Source organism: Electrona antarctica (assembly GCF_951216825.1).
Source record: "Electrona antarctica genome assembly, chromosome: 5".
Lineage (NCBI taxonomy): Eukaryota > Metazoa > Chordata > Actinopteri > Myctophiformes > Myctophidae > Electrona > Electrona antarctica.
The window spans coordinates 15,451,087-15,469,043 of NC_136810.1; the positions used below are offsets into that span (position 1 = coordinate 15,451,087).

Genomic DNA, 17,957 nt, shown 5'->3' on the forward strand with positions numbered 1-17,957 from the left:
AATTTATTTATTTATTTATTTCCCCCAGATGGTCTAAAAATGAGTTACTTTGACCAAATTATTACCAATCTCGTACACCATTGCTCACGAAAGCAACACCCTTGACCCAATTATAGACACTGCATCTAGCTTTTAATTAAAGTTCCCCGGGCATTGTTTTGGGATATTTTGGCCGATATGGGTCTTATTCTCGAAGTTTCGAGTCAGTGTGGACTCGATTACCCGGCGGTGTTGCTGCCCCTCCCGGCGCATGGCTCTTCACAGACGGCACAGAGACAGCAGCCACTCCGCTGAACGTGTCAGTGTTGCTGCAGTGGTGTGAACTGTGAACCGTGCGGTCACTGGTGGTGCTGCTGACTGCTGACAGCCGAGCCGACTCACAGCTTCTTCTTAGTTCTGAATTACTTTATCTTTGCCTTGAAAAAGACCGTAGGGCCAGGCTATATCCATTTTGCGTTTTGCTGTTTTCCAAAACAAACCAGCGCGCGCTACTAGTCTGTTTGCTACAAAGCGACTGGAAGGAAGAGAAAAGAAAGGCTACCAAGAAAGAATAGAAAGGCTACCAAGTAGCCAATCATATGACCCGATCAGCGATCACCAGGGGGCAGCGACAACACACGCACACACACAATAGCCTTCTATATAATGCTGCGCACATATATTATATATATTAAAAAAATACCCAGCAACATTTTTGGGAAGGCTAAGCCTTCCCTAGCCTTACACACCCGCCGCCTATGCAGGAGCAATTAAGGGTTCAGAGTCTCGCTCAAGGACACTTCGACACTAACTCTGGGGGAGCCCGGGTTCGAACTGGCCACTCTACCCCTGATCCACCGCCGCCGCCCCATCTCACTTCTGATTATAGACATGATTAACAAACATCACATGATTAGAGGCAATGCCAAGAATTATACATAATTATTTACAACATGATTTAACGATTGTATAAAAATAGAGAAAAAAGTAGAAAAGGAGAACAAGTTTAAAAACATTATTTTGACAAAACTGAGAGCAGTAAGTCGAACCCAATTAGCCCGATTTTCTTTTTCTGCCTGCCTGTCGCTGAATACAAGTTTGGAGCATCTTAAAGTGAGTTGTGAGCCCCTGCTTCTTTTTAAGCCTAGAATCAAGCCATCCAGGATCCTGGTGAATCATGATCATAACACATTTGATTTTGTGAAGAAAGAAAGAAAGATGAAAACCGCTAATCAAAGGGTATTTATTAAATATAATATATCATATCATTGCAAACTTTTCCCCCCCCCACAGAATCAAAGGTTTTATGGTCATGATTCACCAGGATCCTGGATGGCTGGATTCTATCAATATTCTTGCAAATCTCGGACGGGAAAGATTAACGGCAGATTTTTCAGTGGGTCCAGAAAACCACGTCCACTGCTATGCTCTATAGCAGGGAACACACAGACAGCACATGAAAACGCATGTCGAATGTGTACCACCACGCCGTGTTTACCACGCATGCAGCAATGATTTCTGATGAGCCGGACCCCACCTACGCTGCTGCGCTAATGATTTGCCGGCTGCCACCGTGCTGCTTCTGACACGTGAAAGATGAGAAGTGAAGTGTAGATAGATGGAAATCTGTACCCATCTGTTCGTCTCTGCCGACCGCTCCGGCGGGCGGGCAGGATGAGCGAGGCACCAGATGCCCCGTATAAAACGTGTGACTGGCTTGAACCCGGGGGACATGTCATGTCACAGAACCTGCAACACCACGGCTGCATGCGAATCGCTGCATGCCTGGAGCACGGCTTTGACCCTCCTCATACCAGGTGACCTCCCCCCATAAAGGTTTCCCTGTATAATAAGCCTTCCCAGCCGAGCCCATACCATTTAAAGAGGCAGTCCGTTTGCACTTTTAGTGGTGAGGCCATTCTTTTGTGCAGGTACAGCCTGGATATATGTAAAGATTGTGTGCATACTGCGTACCATATATAACCATGAAACAAGACGGCTGATGTGTACCACAACAAGCAATTCTGAAGGGGTACAGGCTTTAGTTCCGACTATTGGTCCGTGTGTAATTAGACCGACAACCTACCTCAAACCCTAACCTAACCCTAACCACAAGACAACCTACCTCAAACCCTAACCTAACCCTAACCACAAGGACGGGAGCAGCGTGTGTTCGACCGCATGTCCGACCGTTGTTCCCGCATGTCGGACCTTTGGTGTGTCGGGTCTGCATGTACATCCCTACAGTATACTGAAGCTGCCCCTAAACATCACTAAACATCCCTATACTGAAGCTGCCCCTGAACATCACTAAACATCCCTATGCTGAAGCTGCCCCTAAACATCACTAAACATCCCTATACTGAAGCTGCCCCTAAACATCACTAAACATCCCTATACTGAAGCTGCCCCTAAACATCACTAAACATCCCTATACTGAAGCTGCCCCTAAACATCACTAAACATCCCTATACTGAAGCTGCCCCTAAACATCACTAAACATCCCTATACTGAAGCTGCCCCTAAACATCCCTATACTGAAGCTGCCCCTAAACATCACTAAACATCCCTATACTGAAGCTGCCCCTAAACATCACTAAACATCCCTATACTGAAGCTTCCCCTAAACATCACTAAACATCCCTATACTGAAGCTGCCCCTAAACATCACTAAACATCCCTATACTGAAGCTGCCCCTAAACATCACTAAAAATCCCTATACTGAAGCTGCCCCTAAACATCACTAAACATCCCTATACTGAAGCTGCCCCTAAACATCACTAAACATCCCTATACTGAAGCTGCCCCTAAACATCACTAAACATCCCTATACTGAAGCTGCCCCTAAACATCACTAAACATCCCTATACTGAAGCTGCCCCTAAACATCACTAAACATCCCTATACTGAAGCTGCCCCTAAACATCACTAAACATCCCTATACTGAAGCTGCCCCTGAACATCACTAAACATCCCTATACTGAAGCTGCCCCTGAACATCACTAAACATCCCTATACTGAAGCTTCCCCTAAACATCACTAAACATCCCTATACTGAAGCTGCCCCTAAACATCACTAAACATCCCTATACTGAAGCTGCCCCTAAACATCAAGCAGCGCTGGTTGACATTTAAAAAAATAAATACATTGTGGAGAGTAAAATAGGAGTGTACAAAATGCACTCTTTACAGGACCGTTTTATCAAGTATAGAGGGTTTACCAAACTGGTACTATACTGAATTTGCAAAAAAAGCTAATTCATCCTATTGTATGACACTGACGGAGTACAATTTACGATAAATTGTAATCTCTGCGATACAATTATTGAGAGCGTTTTTTTTTTTATCACAATAAACCATAATGATTAACAGGGTCCGGGAATGTGAAATGTTAATCCGACGACTCGCTGAAAGCTTATAAATAACTCTAGCATTTTACTAGCAGCTGGAGTGCAGAGTCCAGGTGTTTGAAAGGGGTCTCTCCTCCTGCAGGAGGTGGACATTTACACGGTGAAGACCGAGGAGCTGTCGTTCACCTCGGCCTTCTGCCTGCAGTTCCAGAGGAACGACTACGTCCATGCGCTGGTCACCTACTTCAACATCGAGTTCACCAAGTGTCACAAGAAGACAGGTTTCTCTACTGGTAATAATGTCTGCCACTTTGTTTCTTCTTTGTTGGTTCCTTTTCATGCAGAAGGGTGCGTGTGCATACTGTATGTACTGTATATTAATGCTGGTGTGTGTGTGTGTGTGTGTGTGTGTGTGTGTGTGTGTGTGTGTGTGTGTGTGTGTGTGTGTGTGTGTGTGGGCGCGCGCGCGTGTGCGTGTGCGTGCGTGCATTTTACGAAAAGCATCTAATTTCCAATATCAGACTGAACAAACAGGATCGACCGCTGGTCAACAACCACTGAAAGCCCATCTCTTCTTATCTTTGCATTGACATTGAGCCTCTCGTTTGGAATATTAATGCTTCTAGAGAGACTTTAGCGTGACCAGCGCGAGGTAAGAATGGAACATTATGCCTCCTGGTTTTGGTGGGGAACGGAAGGTGGGACCTTTCAGAGTAAAATCTCCCATATCTGCTGGCACTCTAGAGCTCATATTTTCAAAATAGCAGCTCGGGGTGCCGCGCAGATATGGCAGCTTTTACTCTGAAAGCCCCCCCCCCTTCCGTTCCGTACAAAAACCGGGAGAAATAATGTTGCTTCCTTACCTCGCTATGACTACGATAAATTCGCTCGATAATCCCTCGTATTTATATTTTAACTATATTAACCTTGTTATATAATAACTTTGTTAATTCATTGCAATTTGTGGACTGAATCAAAACCAGCAGACCAGAGGAAAAAGCAGACCTGTCTAAAGATGTACACGGGTGCCTTCTTACCAGGGCTGAAGTTTAGCAAAGGAGTCCACTGGGTCTTAAGTGCTCTGCTGGTGTTCGTTTATTTCACCTGCTGCAAGACCAGCGAGTTGGACCCAATGACTCGCAACAGAGTACCGCGAGAATACTCCGAGGACCTGCCGGTCTGCTTGGCCATCATCCGCGGAGAGCTGGTGCCCAAGAAAGACGAGATTGCCCGACTTCTACCGCCTCGGGAGAGACTATCGGAGGAGTTCTATCGCGGCGCGACAAACGACTGCGAAGTGTACAAGGACAAGAGAGGCTTCATCGCAACGCCGCTCAGCGCAGAAGAGCGAGACTTCCCCATCGCCTACTCCATGGCGATTCACGGCGACGTCGAACTGTTCGAACGACTCCTGCGCGCCATCTACCAACCCCAGAACGTCTACTGCGTGCACGTGGACCAGAAGTCACCGGAGGGATTCCAGAAGGCCGTGAGGGCGACCGTGTCCTGTTTCGTCGGCGTGTTCGTCGCCAGCAAACTAGAAAGCGTGTTGTGGGGAACCTGGTCCATAGCGCAGGCCTATTTAAACAACTGTGGGCCAGTCTGAACAGGTTGAGCTCCGTGCCCGGGTCGGTGCCGGCCCACAGCAAGTACCACCGCTCTGACATGACCACCATCGCTCGCCTGCAGCGCTGGAGCCCCAACGCCGGTGATGTAACGAAAGGCGCCGTGTACCCTCCGTGCACGTCAGTGGTTAGAAGAGGCGTGTGTGTGTTTGGGGTCGGCGATCTCCCGTGGTCGTTTCACCAGCACCACCTCATGGCGAACAAGTTTGATCCGCAAGTGGACGACATTGCCATTAGATGTGTCGAGGCGGTTCAATCCCGGGCTCCCCCAGAGTTAGTGTCGAAGTGTCCATATTGGGAAAGACTCTGAACCCCCTATTGCTCTTTTATCCAAAGCACTTTACATTAGACTCTAATGTAAAGTGCTTTGGATAAAAGCGCTAAATGCACCATTTACCAATTACCATTGACTTGTTATCCTTCAGAGATAATGTGATCAAGATCTATGAGTTTTGCACAAAATCTGTAGGTGCAGTAGCAAAAAGTGTGTTTTTGAGGGGTGCTAGCCCCCCCTATGCCCAGCTTTCCGGGTTTGTGTAAATCAGTGGTCCCCAAACTTTTTCATGCATGTGAAGGACCCCCAAATTGACACTAATTAGCCCGCGGACCCCCATTTGAAAAGATATGCCTCAAGATATGCTCATAAGATATATATTTTTTACGGCTCTAGCAGTGATTCTCATTCTCAACCAGTTTAATTTCAAGGACCCCCAGTTTGACATGCATTAGGCTACGGACCCCCATTTAATGGCATTTCTATCTCTGGGACCCCCAATTTATATTGTAAAATCACTGTTAATTTAACTATGAGAGTGTACAAATGGAACCAAATGGACCCGTCATGGTCAATTTGGTTCCATTTGTACACTCTCAGAGTTACAGACCCATAAGGGTCCATTTGGTTCCAAACTATCATTTAGCTGGGGACCCCCTGGAACTCCCTCAAGAACCCCTGGGGGTCCCCGGACCCCACTTTGGGAACCACTGGTGTAAACACAAACATTGAAGATAAAAGTGAAGACACAAATTGTGATGTGCCATGCAGAATGAGATGATGTATGATGATAAGAGCACCCCTCACTTCACACGGGTGTGATTATTTTTTAAATTTTAATAATAATAATAATACTAATGCACAGTGGAGATGGACAGGAAACAGGGAGAGAGAGAGAGAGAGAGAGAAAGAGAGAGATGCTTGAGGAACTTGGGACTCGAACCCGCGCCGGGGCTGCAGTACCATGCGCCTGGACCGCTAGGCCAGCGGGCGCCCCATCAGAAGCCGATCTTTTCCAATAAGGATGGAATATGAAAATCACACCATAATGTGAAGTGAGCGGTGGGGGCCTTTGGAGTCAAGCACAGTGAGCGGTGGGGGCCTTTGGAGTCAAGCACAGTGAGCGGTGGGGGCCTTTGGAGTCAAGCACAGTGAGCGGTGGGGGCCTTTGGAGTCAAGCACAGTGAGCGGTGGGTGCCTTTGGAGTCAAGCACAGATAGATTTGTTTTAACCACTTCAGCCATGTATACAGTATATTTCAGCCATTTGAAAATAGCCGATTTACAAGCTCTACAAGCTCTATGAGATCTCTGTGAGAGAGGACTGACCTCATGCTTCCTTCTATGCATGGGGAGTCCAAGCTGCTTCTTTTCACCTGACAGGGGGGAGTTTCCCCGGCCGGACGTAGTGCGTGGAATGAACACGTTATTCCGACCAGTTCCTTTCCCCTCCATTAGGCGCCCCGGCTGGCCAGGGGGAGGTAGTTTAGAGACCAGGATTACTGCATGTTATTTGTGAGGGTACCTACCCTAGGGGACACGGGGAGAACATGCAAACTCCACACAGAAAGGCCCTTTCGCCAACCCCGCCTCGGGTATGGGCACCGATGACACGGAGGAGAGAACACGCCCCCAGCGCCCACAGCGTCCCCAGTGGGAATCGAACCCAGGACCTTCTAGCTGTGAGGCGACAGCACTACCGACCGTGCCCCCTACAAGCATTCATGACTGGCCGGTGTGTGTGTGTGTGTGTGTGTGTGTGTGTGTGTGTGTGTGTGTGTGTGTGTGTGTGTGTGTGTGTGTGTGTGTGTGTGTGTGTGTGTGTGTGTGTGTGTGTGTGTGTGTGCGTGCGCGCGCGCAGTGCGCACGTGTGTGTGAGAGAGAGAGAGTGAATGCTGGCTTGCTATCATGATGAATTAAAATGCAACATTCTTAGTGATTACATTACTTTTGTAGTTCCTTTTGCACTCGGGCCTTATTATGCACAATAGCTTCGAATTGCTATCAGTGCGAAGCAGCTCTGCTTATGCAAAGCAAGGCCTCTATCTCTCTCCAGCTTCGCTCTGTTTCTCATTCAGTCCAAGCCCTGGTAGACCTGGCTCGTAGGGCCTTATCCTTGAGACTAATTACCCTTGGTAGGAGATTACTACGGTATGGCTAGACTGTGGAGCGAAGGAATCCTGCAGGCTCATCCTGGCAGCTGTTGAGGAGGTCCCAGGCCTTGCGCTCATGCTGCATTCTATCCCCCGTGAGGGCAAGACGCAATCTCAGGCGGAGAGCGGAGGGACAAAAGACTTCCTGCAAATGAGGTCTGTGATAAGGCTCTAAAGGCCTGAACCGCACGAGCAACACAGTGAATTGGAGCGGTGTGGAGAAGGCTCCTTTGCATGATCCAGAGAGAGAGAGAGAGAGAGAGAGAGAGAGCATGAGCAGGGTATGAATTCAAACTTTCAGAACAGGCGTTAAGGCGTTGCTGTGACTGACTGACACCTAGTGGCGATTTGTTAGAAGACATGCTTCCTTCCAAATCAAAGGATATGTCAGAAATCACCACGATCATGATATATCATGCAGACTGCAGACTGATATATCATAATAAGTGGAAGACTAAGCCATGCTACTGCTTCGACTGTTAATAACCACCTTCTGTGCCATCAGTCATGAACATATAGCCATCCATATGCTGTAGTAGACCAGTGTTACGAAAGAACCTCAAAACTCTCTTGTGTCGATTTGTTGGTCTGCCATGCTGAATTGGTAAAACGCCGTGCTAGCCGGCCTTAACTCTAGGATAACAGATCTAAAAACGTATGAAAAGCCAGCGTGTGTGGGCATTGATTTCCCATAAAATGCCACAGGACAGGCTGTATCGGGCGGATTGCAGACTCACAGCTCAAGGAGAAGAAAGGGAAGGAGGGAGAGGTCAACGATCGGGACTCGTTGCCAGTCAGGGGAAATGGCATCTCCCAACAGACAGCCTTATAGAGCCTTGGCCACGTCAATGTCTGTCCATACTGAGCGATCATCATGGGTGTCGGTAGCCGTAGCCGGCGCACTGATTGGCAGCTTGGCATTTATCTCCAGACCCTCAAAGAAGACTGGCCAGAAGGTGTGCGTTGACTGAGGACAGATGGCACGAAAGTCTTATGGACCCGGAGGACGCACGCATTATAGTTTGGTCAGTTTGGGCGTCCGTTATCAGCAGCGAGCAGACGCAGCTTCACATTCAAGAGTAGACGAGCACAATGAGTTGGTTTTAACAACAACAGAAAGAATTTCGACAATTACGATAAAAATAGCAAAGTATGTAGTCGCAACTAAACATGTGATGTGACAAATAAAGTGAACCGATTGGTCACAAGACATGTTGTGGTGCATGAAGGTGCAGTAGTGCATGGTTCCTACTTCTAAATGTTATCGATACGTACTGTGTGCACATACACACGTTTCATAAACGGGTAGGGCATGCATTCCCAGCTTGAATCATTCCAGAGTAAGCTGATCTGCCCATTTATAAATAACCTATTGAATGTATATGTTAATAGTACTGTGGTAACGGGTACCTACTACCGCACTGGGTACTACAACAACGGTACAGTGAATACTTTGAGAGCAGGTATTGCATAACCACGTTCCCATTCCATTCATGATCCTACGAGGAGGCCGGTGGTTCACTCTAGTCTTTAGATCAGTGATGACATCTTAGGTTCAAGGTCAAAGTTGAGACAGTTGATACAAAGGACGAAAGAAACAGTTGTTGAAGGATTACTGATGTCAGAGTGGTTTCACCCTCAAGTGTGACGCAATCAGGGTCTATCTAATCTCTGTGTGTGTGTGTGTGTGTGTGTGTGTGTGTGTGTGTGTGTGTGTGTGTGTGTGTGTGTGTGTGTGCGTCATTGCTTGCATCACACCACAGAGCAGGTCACTGAAACACTGTCACACATCTTGAAAAGCTGTTATACATACAAAGGGATGTATAATTGCATGTCATGACAGAATTGTGGAACTCATAGCAAAGGACATATCAAAATAGCATGCATCTTCAGTGAGAATGTAAAATGTTATTATGTAATTCCATCGCTTTCATCTCTGTGATAACCCAGACATCTTTACATATTTGACAGCTAATACACCAGATGTTGTGGTTCATGAAGTCCAAAAAGGAGGCAAAAAGGCTGCCAAAGTATTGACAGCCGCCATGGCGGATACACTGTTACTTATAACCATAGAGTACCGAGTGATGTGCTTATTGTATCATGAAGACATGTGCTATGATTTTGTAAAAACATTAACTTTACTGCACCTTTGTGAAAGTAGCCAATCTACTGTACAAGCTCACAAGTGACCTGAGAAGATTGGGAACCCTTGTGTGTGTCCCGCAGCACCTGACGCTCCCTACACCCACTGGAAACAGACGGTATTCTATCTGGAGGATTATCTGACCGTACGAAGAGGAGAGGAGATCACTGGCAGCATCGCCATGAAACCCAACGACAAGAACATTGTGAGTTGTGTGTCACACACACAGGCTGTTGACCCATTAGACCAGGCTGAGGCCGATTCTCTGTCTTATTTGTAATTTGTATATTCTAAAAAGGTGGGTTATACTAATTCATTAACACATTAAGACCTGAGGGTGATTCTACAAAATGCCTTCTAAATCCTAAGAGTTTTGTTGTATATGTTGTATATCAGTCACAAAACTCTTTCATGTCATGGACACAAAACAATGTATTTGGCCGCTGACCCCAATCTCAAAATATTTTGTTTGCGCCAAAATAGTTCAAAAACCACTGATGTGCACAACGTGTTTGTACAAGACAAAGTCAATGTACCATGAGCTGCACACACAGGGCAACAGAGTTCAACTTGACAGTCATAGCAGTGCAGAACAAATGTTTTGATCAGTTGCAGTCTTGAGATGACTACATTTACAGCCTAGATCATCCCATTCCTTCCGTGTCTGCCACACAAGAAGATTTATTTGCAGGTATCTGATCAAGGTCAAGGTGGCAGCAGCATTGTGATCACATCTACTCTCTCATCCCAGTCTGACATAGACAGATAGTTTGCCTGTGTTCTAGCGATCGGTCAACGCTATCTTCAGCTGACACACCTTTTTGACTCTTTGAAACACTGATTGATTGGTCTTGCCACTCACAGTTTTTTCTTCTTCCTGTCTGCCTCTCTATCGTCACCTCTCGACGTCCTGCGCCGCCATGCAGCGAGACCTCGACTTCACCTTTGAGTTTGATTTCAAAGGACAGCTATGTGAAGCGGCCGTAGCTCACGACTACAAGATGCGCTAAGTGTCGATGGGAGGGGTGCGGAAGCACACCCCCCATGTGCAACAGACACATGACGTGATATGCCAGAGGTGCAGCTCTGAGAAGGAGTGAAGCAGGGCAAAGAACTCATTGGAGTGGTTGTGGCACCAGAACCTTCCTGTACTGGCCATGACTGTCTTAGCCTGGAAACCAGACTAATCTGCCAGTACCCTCTGCAGATTTGGTCTGGCCCTGATTCCGTTATTATTAATCCTCCCCCTTTTTCCACAACAGAGGACTCTACGCAGTGATATTAGTCTGGTCATGCCAGGCTAAGACCGTCTAGCTGCCATCACAACCTTACCAAGGCAGCATGTTGGCTTACTGTTAAAAAAAAGTGCTACTTTGAATGTAACATTGTATGCTTTCAACAACATCTCCTGTAGTCTGAGTGTTAATTATTGAACATTATTGTACATGTGATTAGGGTGGTGGTGGTGCTGGTTGTTTTATGAACAGTGTTTTTCTACAGTACAACTGGTCCTTGACAAAAGGAAATCAGATTTCTCATTTAATTTGACATCCTAGTACTAGATGCTGGTATTTGTATTATAGATGGGATATTTTTGTGTCGTTGGGAAGAATTATGAAAGAAACAAGACAATTTAGGAATTGTATTATTTATTTGTGTCATTTTGGAAAACTACAGTAACTGTAAAGGTCAGCCAAGGAAAAATAAATCTATTAAAGTGTGTGTGTGTGTGTGTGTGTGTGTGTGTGTGTGTGTGTGTGTGTGTGTGGTCAGTGTACAGTGTACAAGATGCTTCCCTCACTTTTTGGGAGAGTGTAACAGATGTGTGAAATGTTTTGCACAGCATGGACTGCATACGGTAACGGTACGTTCACCTATAATGACATTCCGTCAATAGGGATGCTATAGGGTTAATGTGATTAATTGCCTTCAGCTGTGCCTGTCTCTACCACAGCACATTACCCAATGATTTTCAATGTTTTTATTGTCTCCATACTTAATTGAGTTTGACTGTTCTATAGATGAAAATTTTTTCACTCTTAAGAAACTATAGAAACAACTACAATTGTCGTACAAACTGAGTGACTTGATGTAAATAATCTAATTTGATATTGGTTTGGTTGTTGACTCTCAACTGTTCATGCTGTTGCTGCTATATGACACCTGAATTTCCATCCAATGGATCAATAAAGGTTTATGTTAACTCGGCACCTCTACAGGCTAGTTTGCTTCAGCTACCACACAACACATTACATTGTGATTAGTTAAACTATAGCTTAACAAGTTCAACAATGTGATTTGAGTTGACGTGGGCATAACCCTAATTATGGTCATATTTATCCAGAGTCCAGACACACAGAGCCACTGGCCAAATACAAACTTCAGCTTTGTAGAATATATAGTGTCAAATATAAGTGACATGAACCCAAACACACAACACAAGACACATTTAGACTAGCTTAGACCTAACCCCGCATCACCAGGCTTTCCACCTTGGAGGAAAGCCTGGTCTGTGTTACAAAATTGCCGTGTGAACTGGTCTGGAGCGGATGATATTGTGTGATATTAGTCTGGCTTATTAGCCAGGCTAGCAGGAACCATCAACCTTTCCCTCAAACCGGAAGAATAACAAATAAAAGCTCTCGTAGCCTGCGGCTTTTATTGAGAAAAATCGGTTTGAGGAAAAGGAAATTCCAGATTGATGGTTCCTGCGTGATGACTACAAAACAATGAGTAATATATTACTCTTGAATCCAAGTAATAAGTAATATAATATTATGTATTGTTAAAGGAGTAATATAATATATTACTCTTGATTCCAAGTAGTAAGTAATATAATATTATTTATTTTTAAGGAGTAATATATAATATTACTCTCTTGAGTAATATTGCCCAACACTAGTGACACTGCAGTATGATCAAGTAGGGCTGTTAAAATACGGAGGTTGTTTTGCCCGACAACAGTGATATATAGCAAAAACAACTAAGGCAACACAAAGGCTGTGTTCCCAGCTTGAAAGGTATCATAACTTATAGGTAGTAACAGGTTAGCCCCTCTCGGAACCCTACGTTAAAGTTTTCTGACATTTTGATGACTTTAGACGTAGGGTCCCTTCCCACGTATCTTAATCTATATGTTAAATATAATATACAACCCGATTTCCCGTCGCAACCGCCTTCGCTGCGCCGTGTGTGTGCTAGTTATTTGTTCCAAAAGAAGCATATATCTGCTATAGGAGCCAACGGAAACATCAATTAAACTTTCCTTTGGCGCAGAAGCCGTTAAGTATTTTTAAACTTTGCTTGACCATTTTGGCAGCTCTGAAATTCTCTCTTCGGTCCTTCCTTGTTGACATCTCGGTTGGCTAGCTGCGCCTACGAGGCGCGTAGGGAGGCGCAGCTAGCCAACCCCGATGCTGGAGGCATCGGGGTTGGTTCTTTTGGAATATGTCAGCATCACACACACACAGCGCAGCAAAAGCAACGGTGTCATTGTGCGTTTGAGAATTAGCATGTAGCTTTGCTTTGGTGTCACCGGACCCTATGGGTTGGGGTCTAAAGGAGCTCAACCCGGGGGGTCCGGAGACGGGCTAGTAACAGGTCTAAATAGAGTAAATGAACATGCATGTTCATGCATGCCCATGATGTTATACTGTATGCCAGTTGGTGGACACACATGCATGCATGTGCACCACATGGCCGTCAGTCAGTGCCCAGTTTACCCTAGTGCCCACAATGCTTTGGCACCCACTCTTCTGGTTACCATGTCAGAGTATTCAACAAGAAATTATCACATAGTGATATTTGTCAGGTGAAAGAAGTGCTGGTTTCTTTATTTAGTAACGAATTAACACTCCTCTCAACCGGCTGGTCTCAATCATAACATTACGTTACATAACATGGTTGCCGGTTCGATTCCCCGGACTGGCAGGAGAAATCTGGGTTGGGAATCGGGATTGGTCATTACTCACCCAACACCGCTGAAGTGCCCTTGAGCAAGGGACTGAACCCCCAACTGCTCCAGTGGAACTGCTTAGTGGCCAACAGTAAGACTGTGGTTGTACTGCTCAGCTCCCAGGTTTTAATGTGTGTGTCTGTCTGTGTGTTTCTATGTGCAGGGCGTTGCTGAAAATGAGCACTTGTGCTCAGCTACTACCCTGGGTAAATAAAGGAAAAAACAAAACAAAACATTGGATTTCTCTAAAGATTTCTGTTACCTGCTTCCTGGTCATGTGACCTGAGTAACCAATACATGACAGCAGCATGTGTGGCACACTGGCAGCCAATCAGGACTAGGTCCTCAGTATGACTAAAGCCAAATTCCAATACCCAAAATCTCGGCCACTCGCTCACTTCACACAACTTACATGGAGGTCTTTAAATATGTGGCCTGAATACCGCTAGGTTGAACTCTGCTAATGAACAAACGATTTGCATTCGGACACTGACATTATGTTACGTCTATTGTCTACACGATTGTCACATATTTCAGCAGGTCACCAATTTGACCGTGAGCGAGTGGCCGAGATTTTGGGTATTGGAATTTGGCTCTAGGTCTTTATATTTCATGAGCTTTCACTAGTCAGGTTTCACCTGACAATAAAGAAAGGTGTGTTACCAAGGTTGACTTGAGGACTGGCATAGCTCATTCTGTAGCTCCCCATGATTGTCAAAGTGAGTTTTCTCCATTGCTTCAAGCGGGTCTGTAAACACAAGCTGGAATAGTAAGGACCAGGGGTCATCAACCGTACACAGACACATGTGTCCGTGGTAAAGACTTAGTCTTGTCCGTGGCAAAAAAAAATACATTTTCTGTTTTACACACCATTATATTGTATTTTGAACTACTGAATGTCAAGTCTCCAGGTTTTCTTCAGAATATGTAGGACACTGATTTACTACGACACAATGGCATATCAGGAGTTTTTTTTTTTACTACGACACTATGGCATATTAGCAGTTAATTTTTTTTCAAAAAAAAAACATAACTCTGAGAGTGTACAAATGGACTCGTAAGGGTACATTTGGTTCCATTTGTACACTCTCAGAGTTACAGACCTATAGGCCTAAATGGTCATTCAGGGCCAGCTCATTATGTGTTTATGGGTAATATTATTGTCCACTCATTTTGGGTGGGGGGATTCAGATTTTTACAGGGGCCAGTTTTGAATTGCAGCCGTCCGTAGGTGCCCTTTGAGAGCGGTTTTGAAGGAGTCAAGGGATTTGCATGTCTTAATGACTGTTGGTAGGGCGTTCCACATTTTGGTGGCATAGGAGCGAAAATAATTTAGTCCCTTGTTTGTGCCGAATCTGGGTTGTACATGGTTCGTTGCACTCCCTCTGGTGTTGTGGGTGTGGACTTCGTTAACATTAAGGAAGTATCTAGACAGGTACATGGGTATCTTGGTGGAGTATCGAATCTTGTGGACCAGACCCATTGCAAGATGCTGTACTCTGTCGTTGACCCTAAGCCATCCCAGTCTGTCAAATTGGGCAGGGGTGAGGTGGGTTCGGGGGGTGAGGCCAAGTAGGAGCCTGACCAGTTTGTTTTGGGAAGTCTGGAGCCTAGTTTTAAGGGCCTTTGAGGTGCTGTGGTACCAGGAGGTGCATGCATAGTCAAAGAAACCTTGTACGAGGGCTCCTGTTAAGGTCTTCAAGGTGTTTTTGTTGACCAGTGAGGAGATCCTGTAAAGGAATCTTGTTCTTTGGTTGACTTTTTTGATTACGTTGGTGGTTAAGAGTTAAGAGTTGCAATCCATAACTTTATTATTTTGTGAACAAAATGATATGTTGCCCAATCTGTATGGTAGAGTATGTTGATAGAATCTAATTGACACAAGTTAACTGTCCCCCTGCTCTTCTATTCAGAAATGTATACCGGTATCTGTGGTCTGGTAGGACACCTACTGGTTGACAAAAGGTACTGTATTACATGAAGGCCAACGTAGATCAGCTACTTTTTGCTACGTTTGTCATTTATGAAAATAAATAAATGACAATAATATGTTACTTATTACTCCTTAGAAAAAGTGATATTACATTACTTATTACTTGGAATCAAGAGTAATATAGTTACATATTACTTTATATTACTTTTCAACCGGGCCCCTTCCACCCACCAAAAGAACACAATCTGTGTTTAGCCAGCTCTTTTTTTAGAACTGAATCCAATTCATTGGAATAAGAAGTCTCCAATCAGCCAAACTGAATCATTGCAGGATATAAAACAAAATAGTCAACAGTCTCACATCAGTCTTTTTCTGCTGCATATTCCACATTTGGAATTCAACATAAACAATCTGAAATGCACACACATGGCTGCAGCATCTCAAAACAGACACCTATTGTGTACAGTGTTGGGCAATATTACGCAAGAGAGTAATATGTTATTATTACTCCTTAAAAAGGTAATATTATATTACTTAATATTGCATATTATATAATATTACATATTGCTTTTGTGCCTCCCCCCCACCTGCAAAAAAGGGATGTAGAACAACACAATCTGTTTAGTCAGCTTCTTTTAGAACTGAATCCAATTGTTTTGAATAATAATATTAAGAAGTCACCAATCAGCAACAAATATATAAATATAAAATAAAGAAGCATCTCTTTCGACCTTTTAAATGAAATGTTTTCAGACGGCAGCCAACAAAACAAAAAAGTAATATGTAATATGTGCTATTTTATTCTATTTTTATTTTTACAAAGTAATATGGAATAATATAATATTAGGCCTACTGTTTTGGCAGAGTAATACCTTACTTTACTCGTTACTGGGTAAAGTAATAATATTATAGTAATATATTACTAGTAACTAGTTACTGCCCAACACTGTGTATTTGTAGGCCTATGTTTAAGCAACATTCTCCGATGTTATCTTCCCATCTTTTCTTTTGTCTCCCTCTTCTCCTGCCACCTCGTACGGTGCCTTGCAGGATGGTCTTTGCAAGGCCTGAGGATCTGGTGATGTGTCCAACTGTCCATACCACCTCAGTTTACGCTTTGACAGTTGTCAGAAGGTCGGCTGATCTTTTGCCGTACTTCCTCGTTTGTGACATGTTGGGTGAAGGAGATACCCATGAGTCTTCTGTAGCATCTCATCTCCATGCTCTGTATTCTCCTCTGTAGCTCAGCTGTAAGGGTCCAAGTTTCACAAGCATAAAGAAGGATTGACATGACAAGTGATCGCAGTAGTCTCACCTTTGATGCCAGACTGATGTTTTTGTCTTTTGCCAGGGCAGCAGTTGCCAGGACTTCCCGTTTGGATCCTTCATCTGACACGATTGCTCCAAGATATTTGAAACTGGAGACCGTGTCCAGTGACTGTCCGTTGACTTGGATGTCTGAGCGTATGCCGCTGACGTTGTTGGTCATCATTTTTGTTTTTTCTGCATGGATTTCCATTTCATAGGCTCGGGAAGTGATGTCAAGCCTTTCCACTAGGCTGGCAAGTTCGTTTTCTTCTCCGGCTAGCCCATCAATGTCATCCGCAAAGCGGAGGTTGGTGATTGGTCTGCCTCCTATACTGACAGTTCCTTCATCGTCTGTCAGGGCATCCGTCATGATACGCTCCAGAAAAATGTTAAAGAGAATGGGTGAGAGAAGGCATCCTTGGCGCACTCCAATTGTTGTTCTGAACCAATCTCCGATAGCTCCATTGTAGATAACTGCACTGGTAGCTTTGTTGTACAGATGTGGAATGACATTGACAAGGTTAGGGCTGATGTTATACTTCCTCATGGTCGACCCACAGCGCAGCATGCCATACCCGGTCAAAGGCTTTCTTGAAGTCCATGAACATGTGGTAAAGGTGTTGTTCATGCTGGAGATATCTCTAGCAGATAATCCTAAATCCAGCCTGTTCTTCCGCTATGATCAGTTCAGCTTGAGGTTTTAACCTATTCAGTATTATTTTCAGAAGGACTTTGCTGGGATGGCTGATGAGACTGATGGTGCGGTAGTTTTGGCACAGTTGAATTATACAACAGCTACCCTTAAAACTAAGGTGACATTCACACCAGAAAGCTTTGCTGCGATTAAAACGAATCCTGCTGCGCATTGTCAGAAAGTGCACTTCGTTTGGCAGGTGTGAAGGCTCATTTGAATCCTAATGTGTATCAAAGAACCGCATTCTACTCCGAGCAAAAACGGGGGTTTCGCTTCGCTTCCAATCGCACTTGATTACGATTCGGTGCAGGTGTGAATGCAATCCGCAGTAAATAAAGGAAATTAAGCAAACAATGTGGCGGGTGAGGAGCTGAACACAGTTGGAGACGGAGAAGGCATTATTTTACGCAGCGCAAAGATGTCCCGTTACCGTGGATAGACGTGGTCGAATGAGGAGACTGAAGCCCTGATCGAAATTAGGACGAGTACATTAATCAATTGCTTAAGGAAACACATAAAAACACTACAGTGTATTATAGC

At 44.7% G+C, this 17,957-nt stretch overlaps 1 protein-coding gene across 4 annotated transcripts in view; it reads left to right on the forward strand.

Annotated features, from left to right (window-relative positions):
• LOC306923811 (protein arginine N-methyltransferase 8-B) overlaps positions 1-10,537 on the forward strand; it is a gene marked incomplete at both ends in the record, with an annotated part of 34,540 nt that extends 24,003 nt beyond the window's left edge. For all 4 annotated transcript variants that reach the window (XM_079502126.1, XM_079502127.1, XM_079502128.1 and 1 more), the window contains 3 exons: positions 3,473-3,623; positions 9,611-9,732; positions 10,454-10,537. In XM_079502126.1, the coding sequence (XP_079358252.1) occupies positions 3,473-3,623; positions 9,611-9,732; positions 10,454-10,537 (357 nt within the window). The remainder of the gene's footprint in view (positions 1-3,472; positions 3,624-9,610; positions 9,733-10,453) is intronic.
• Positions 10,538-17,957: the final 7,420 nt, after the last annotated feature.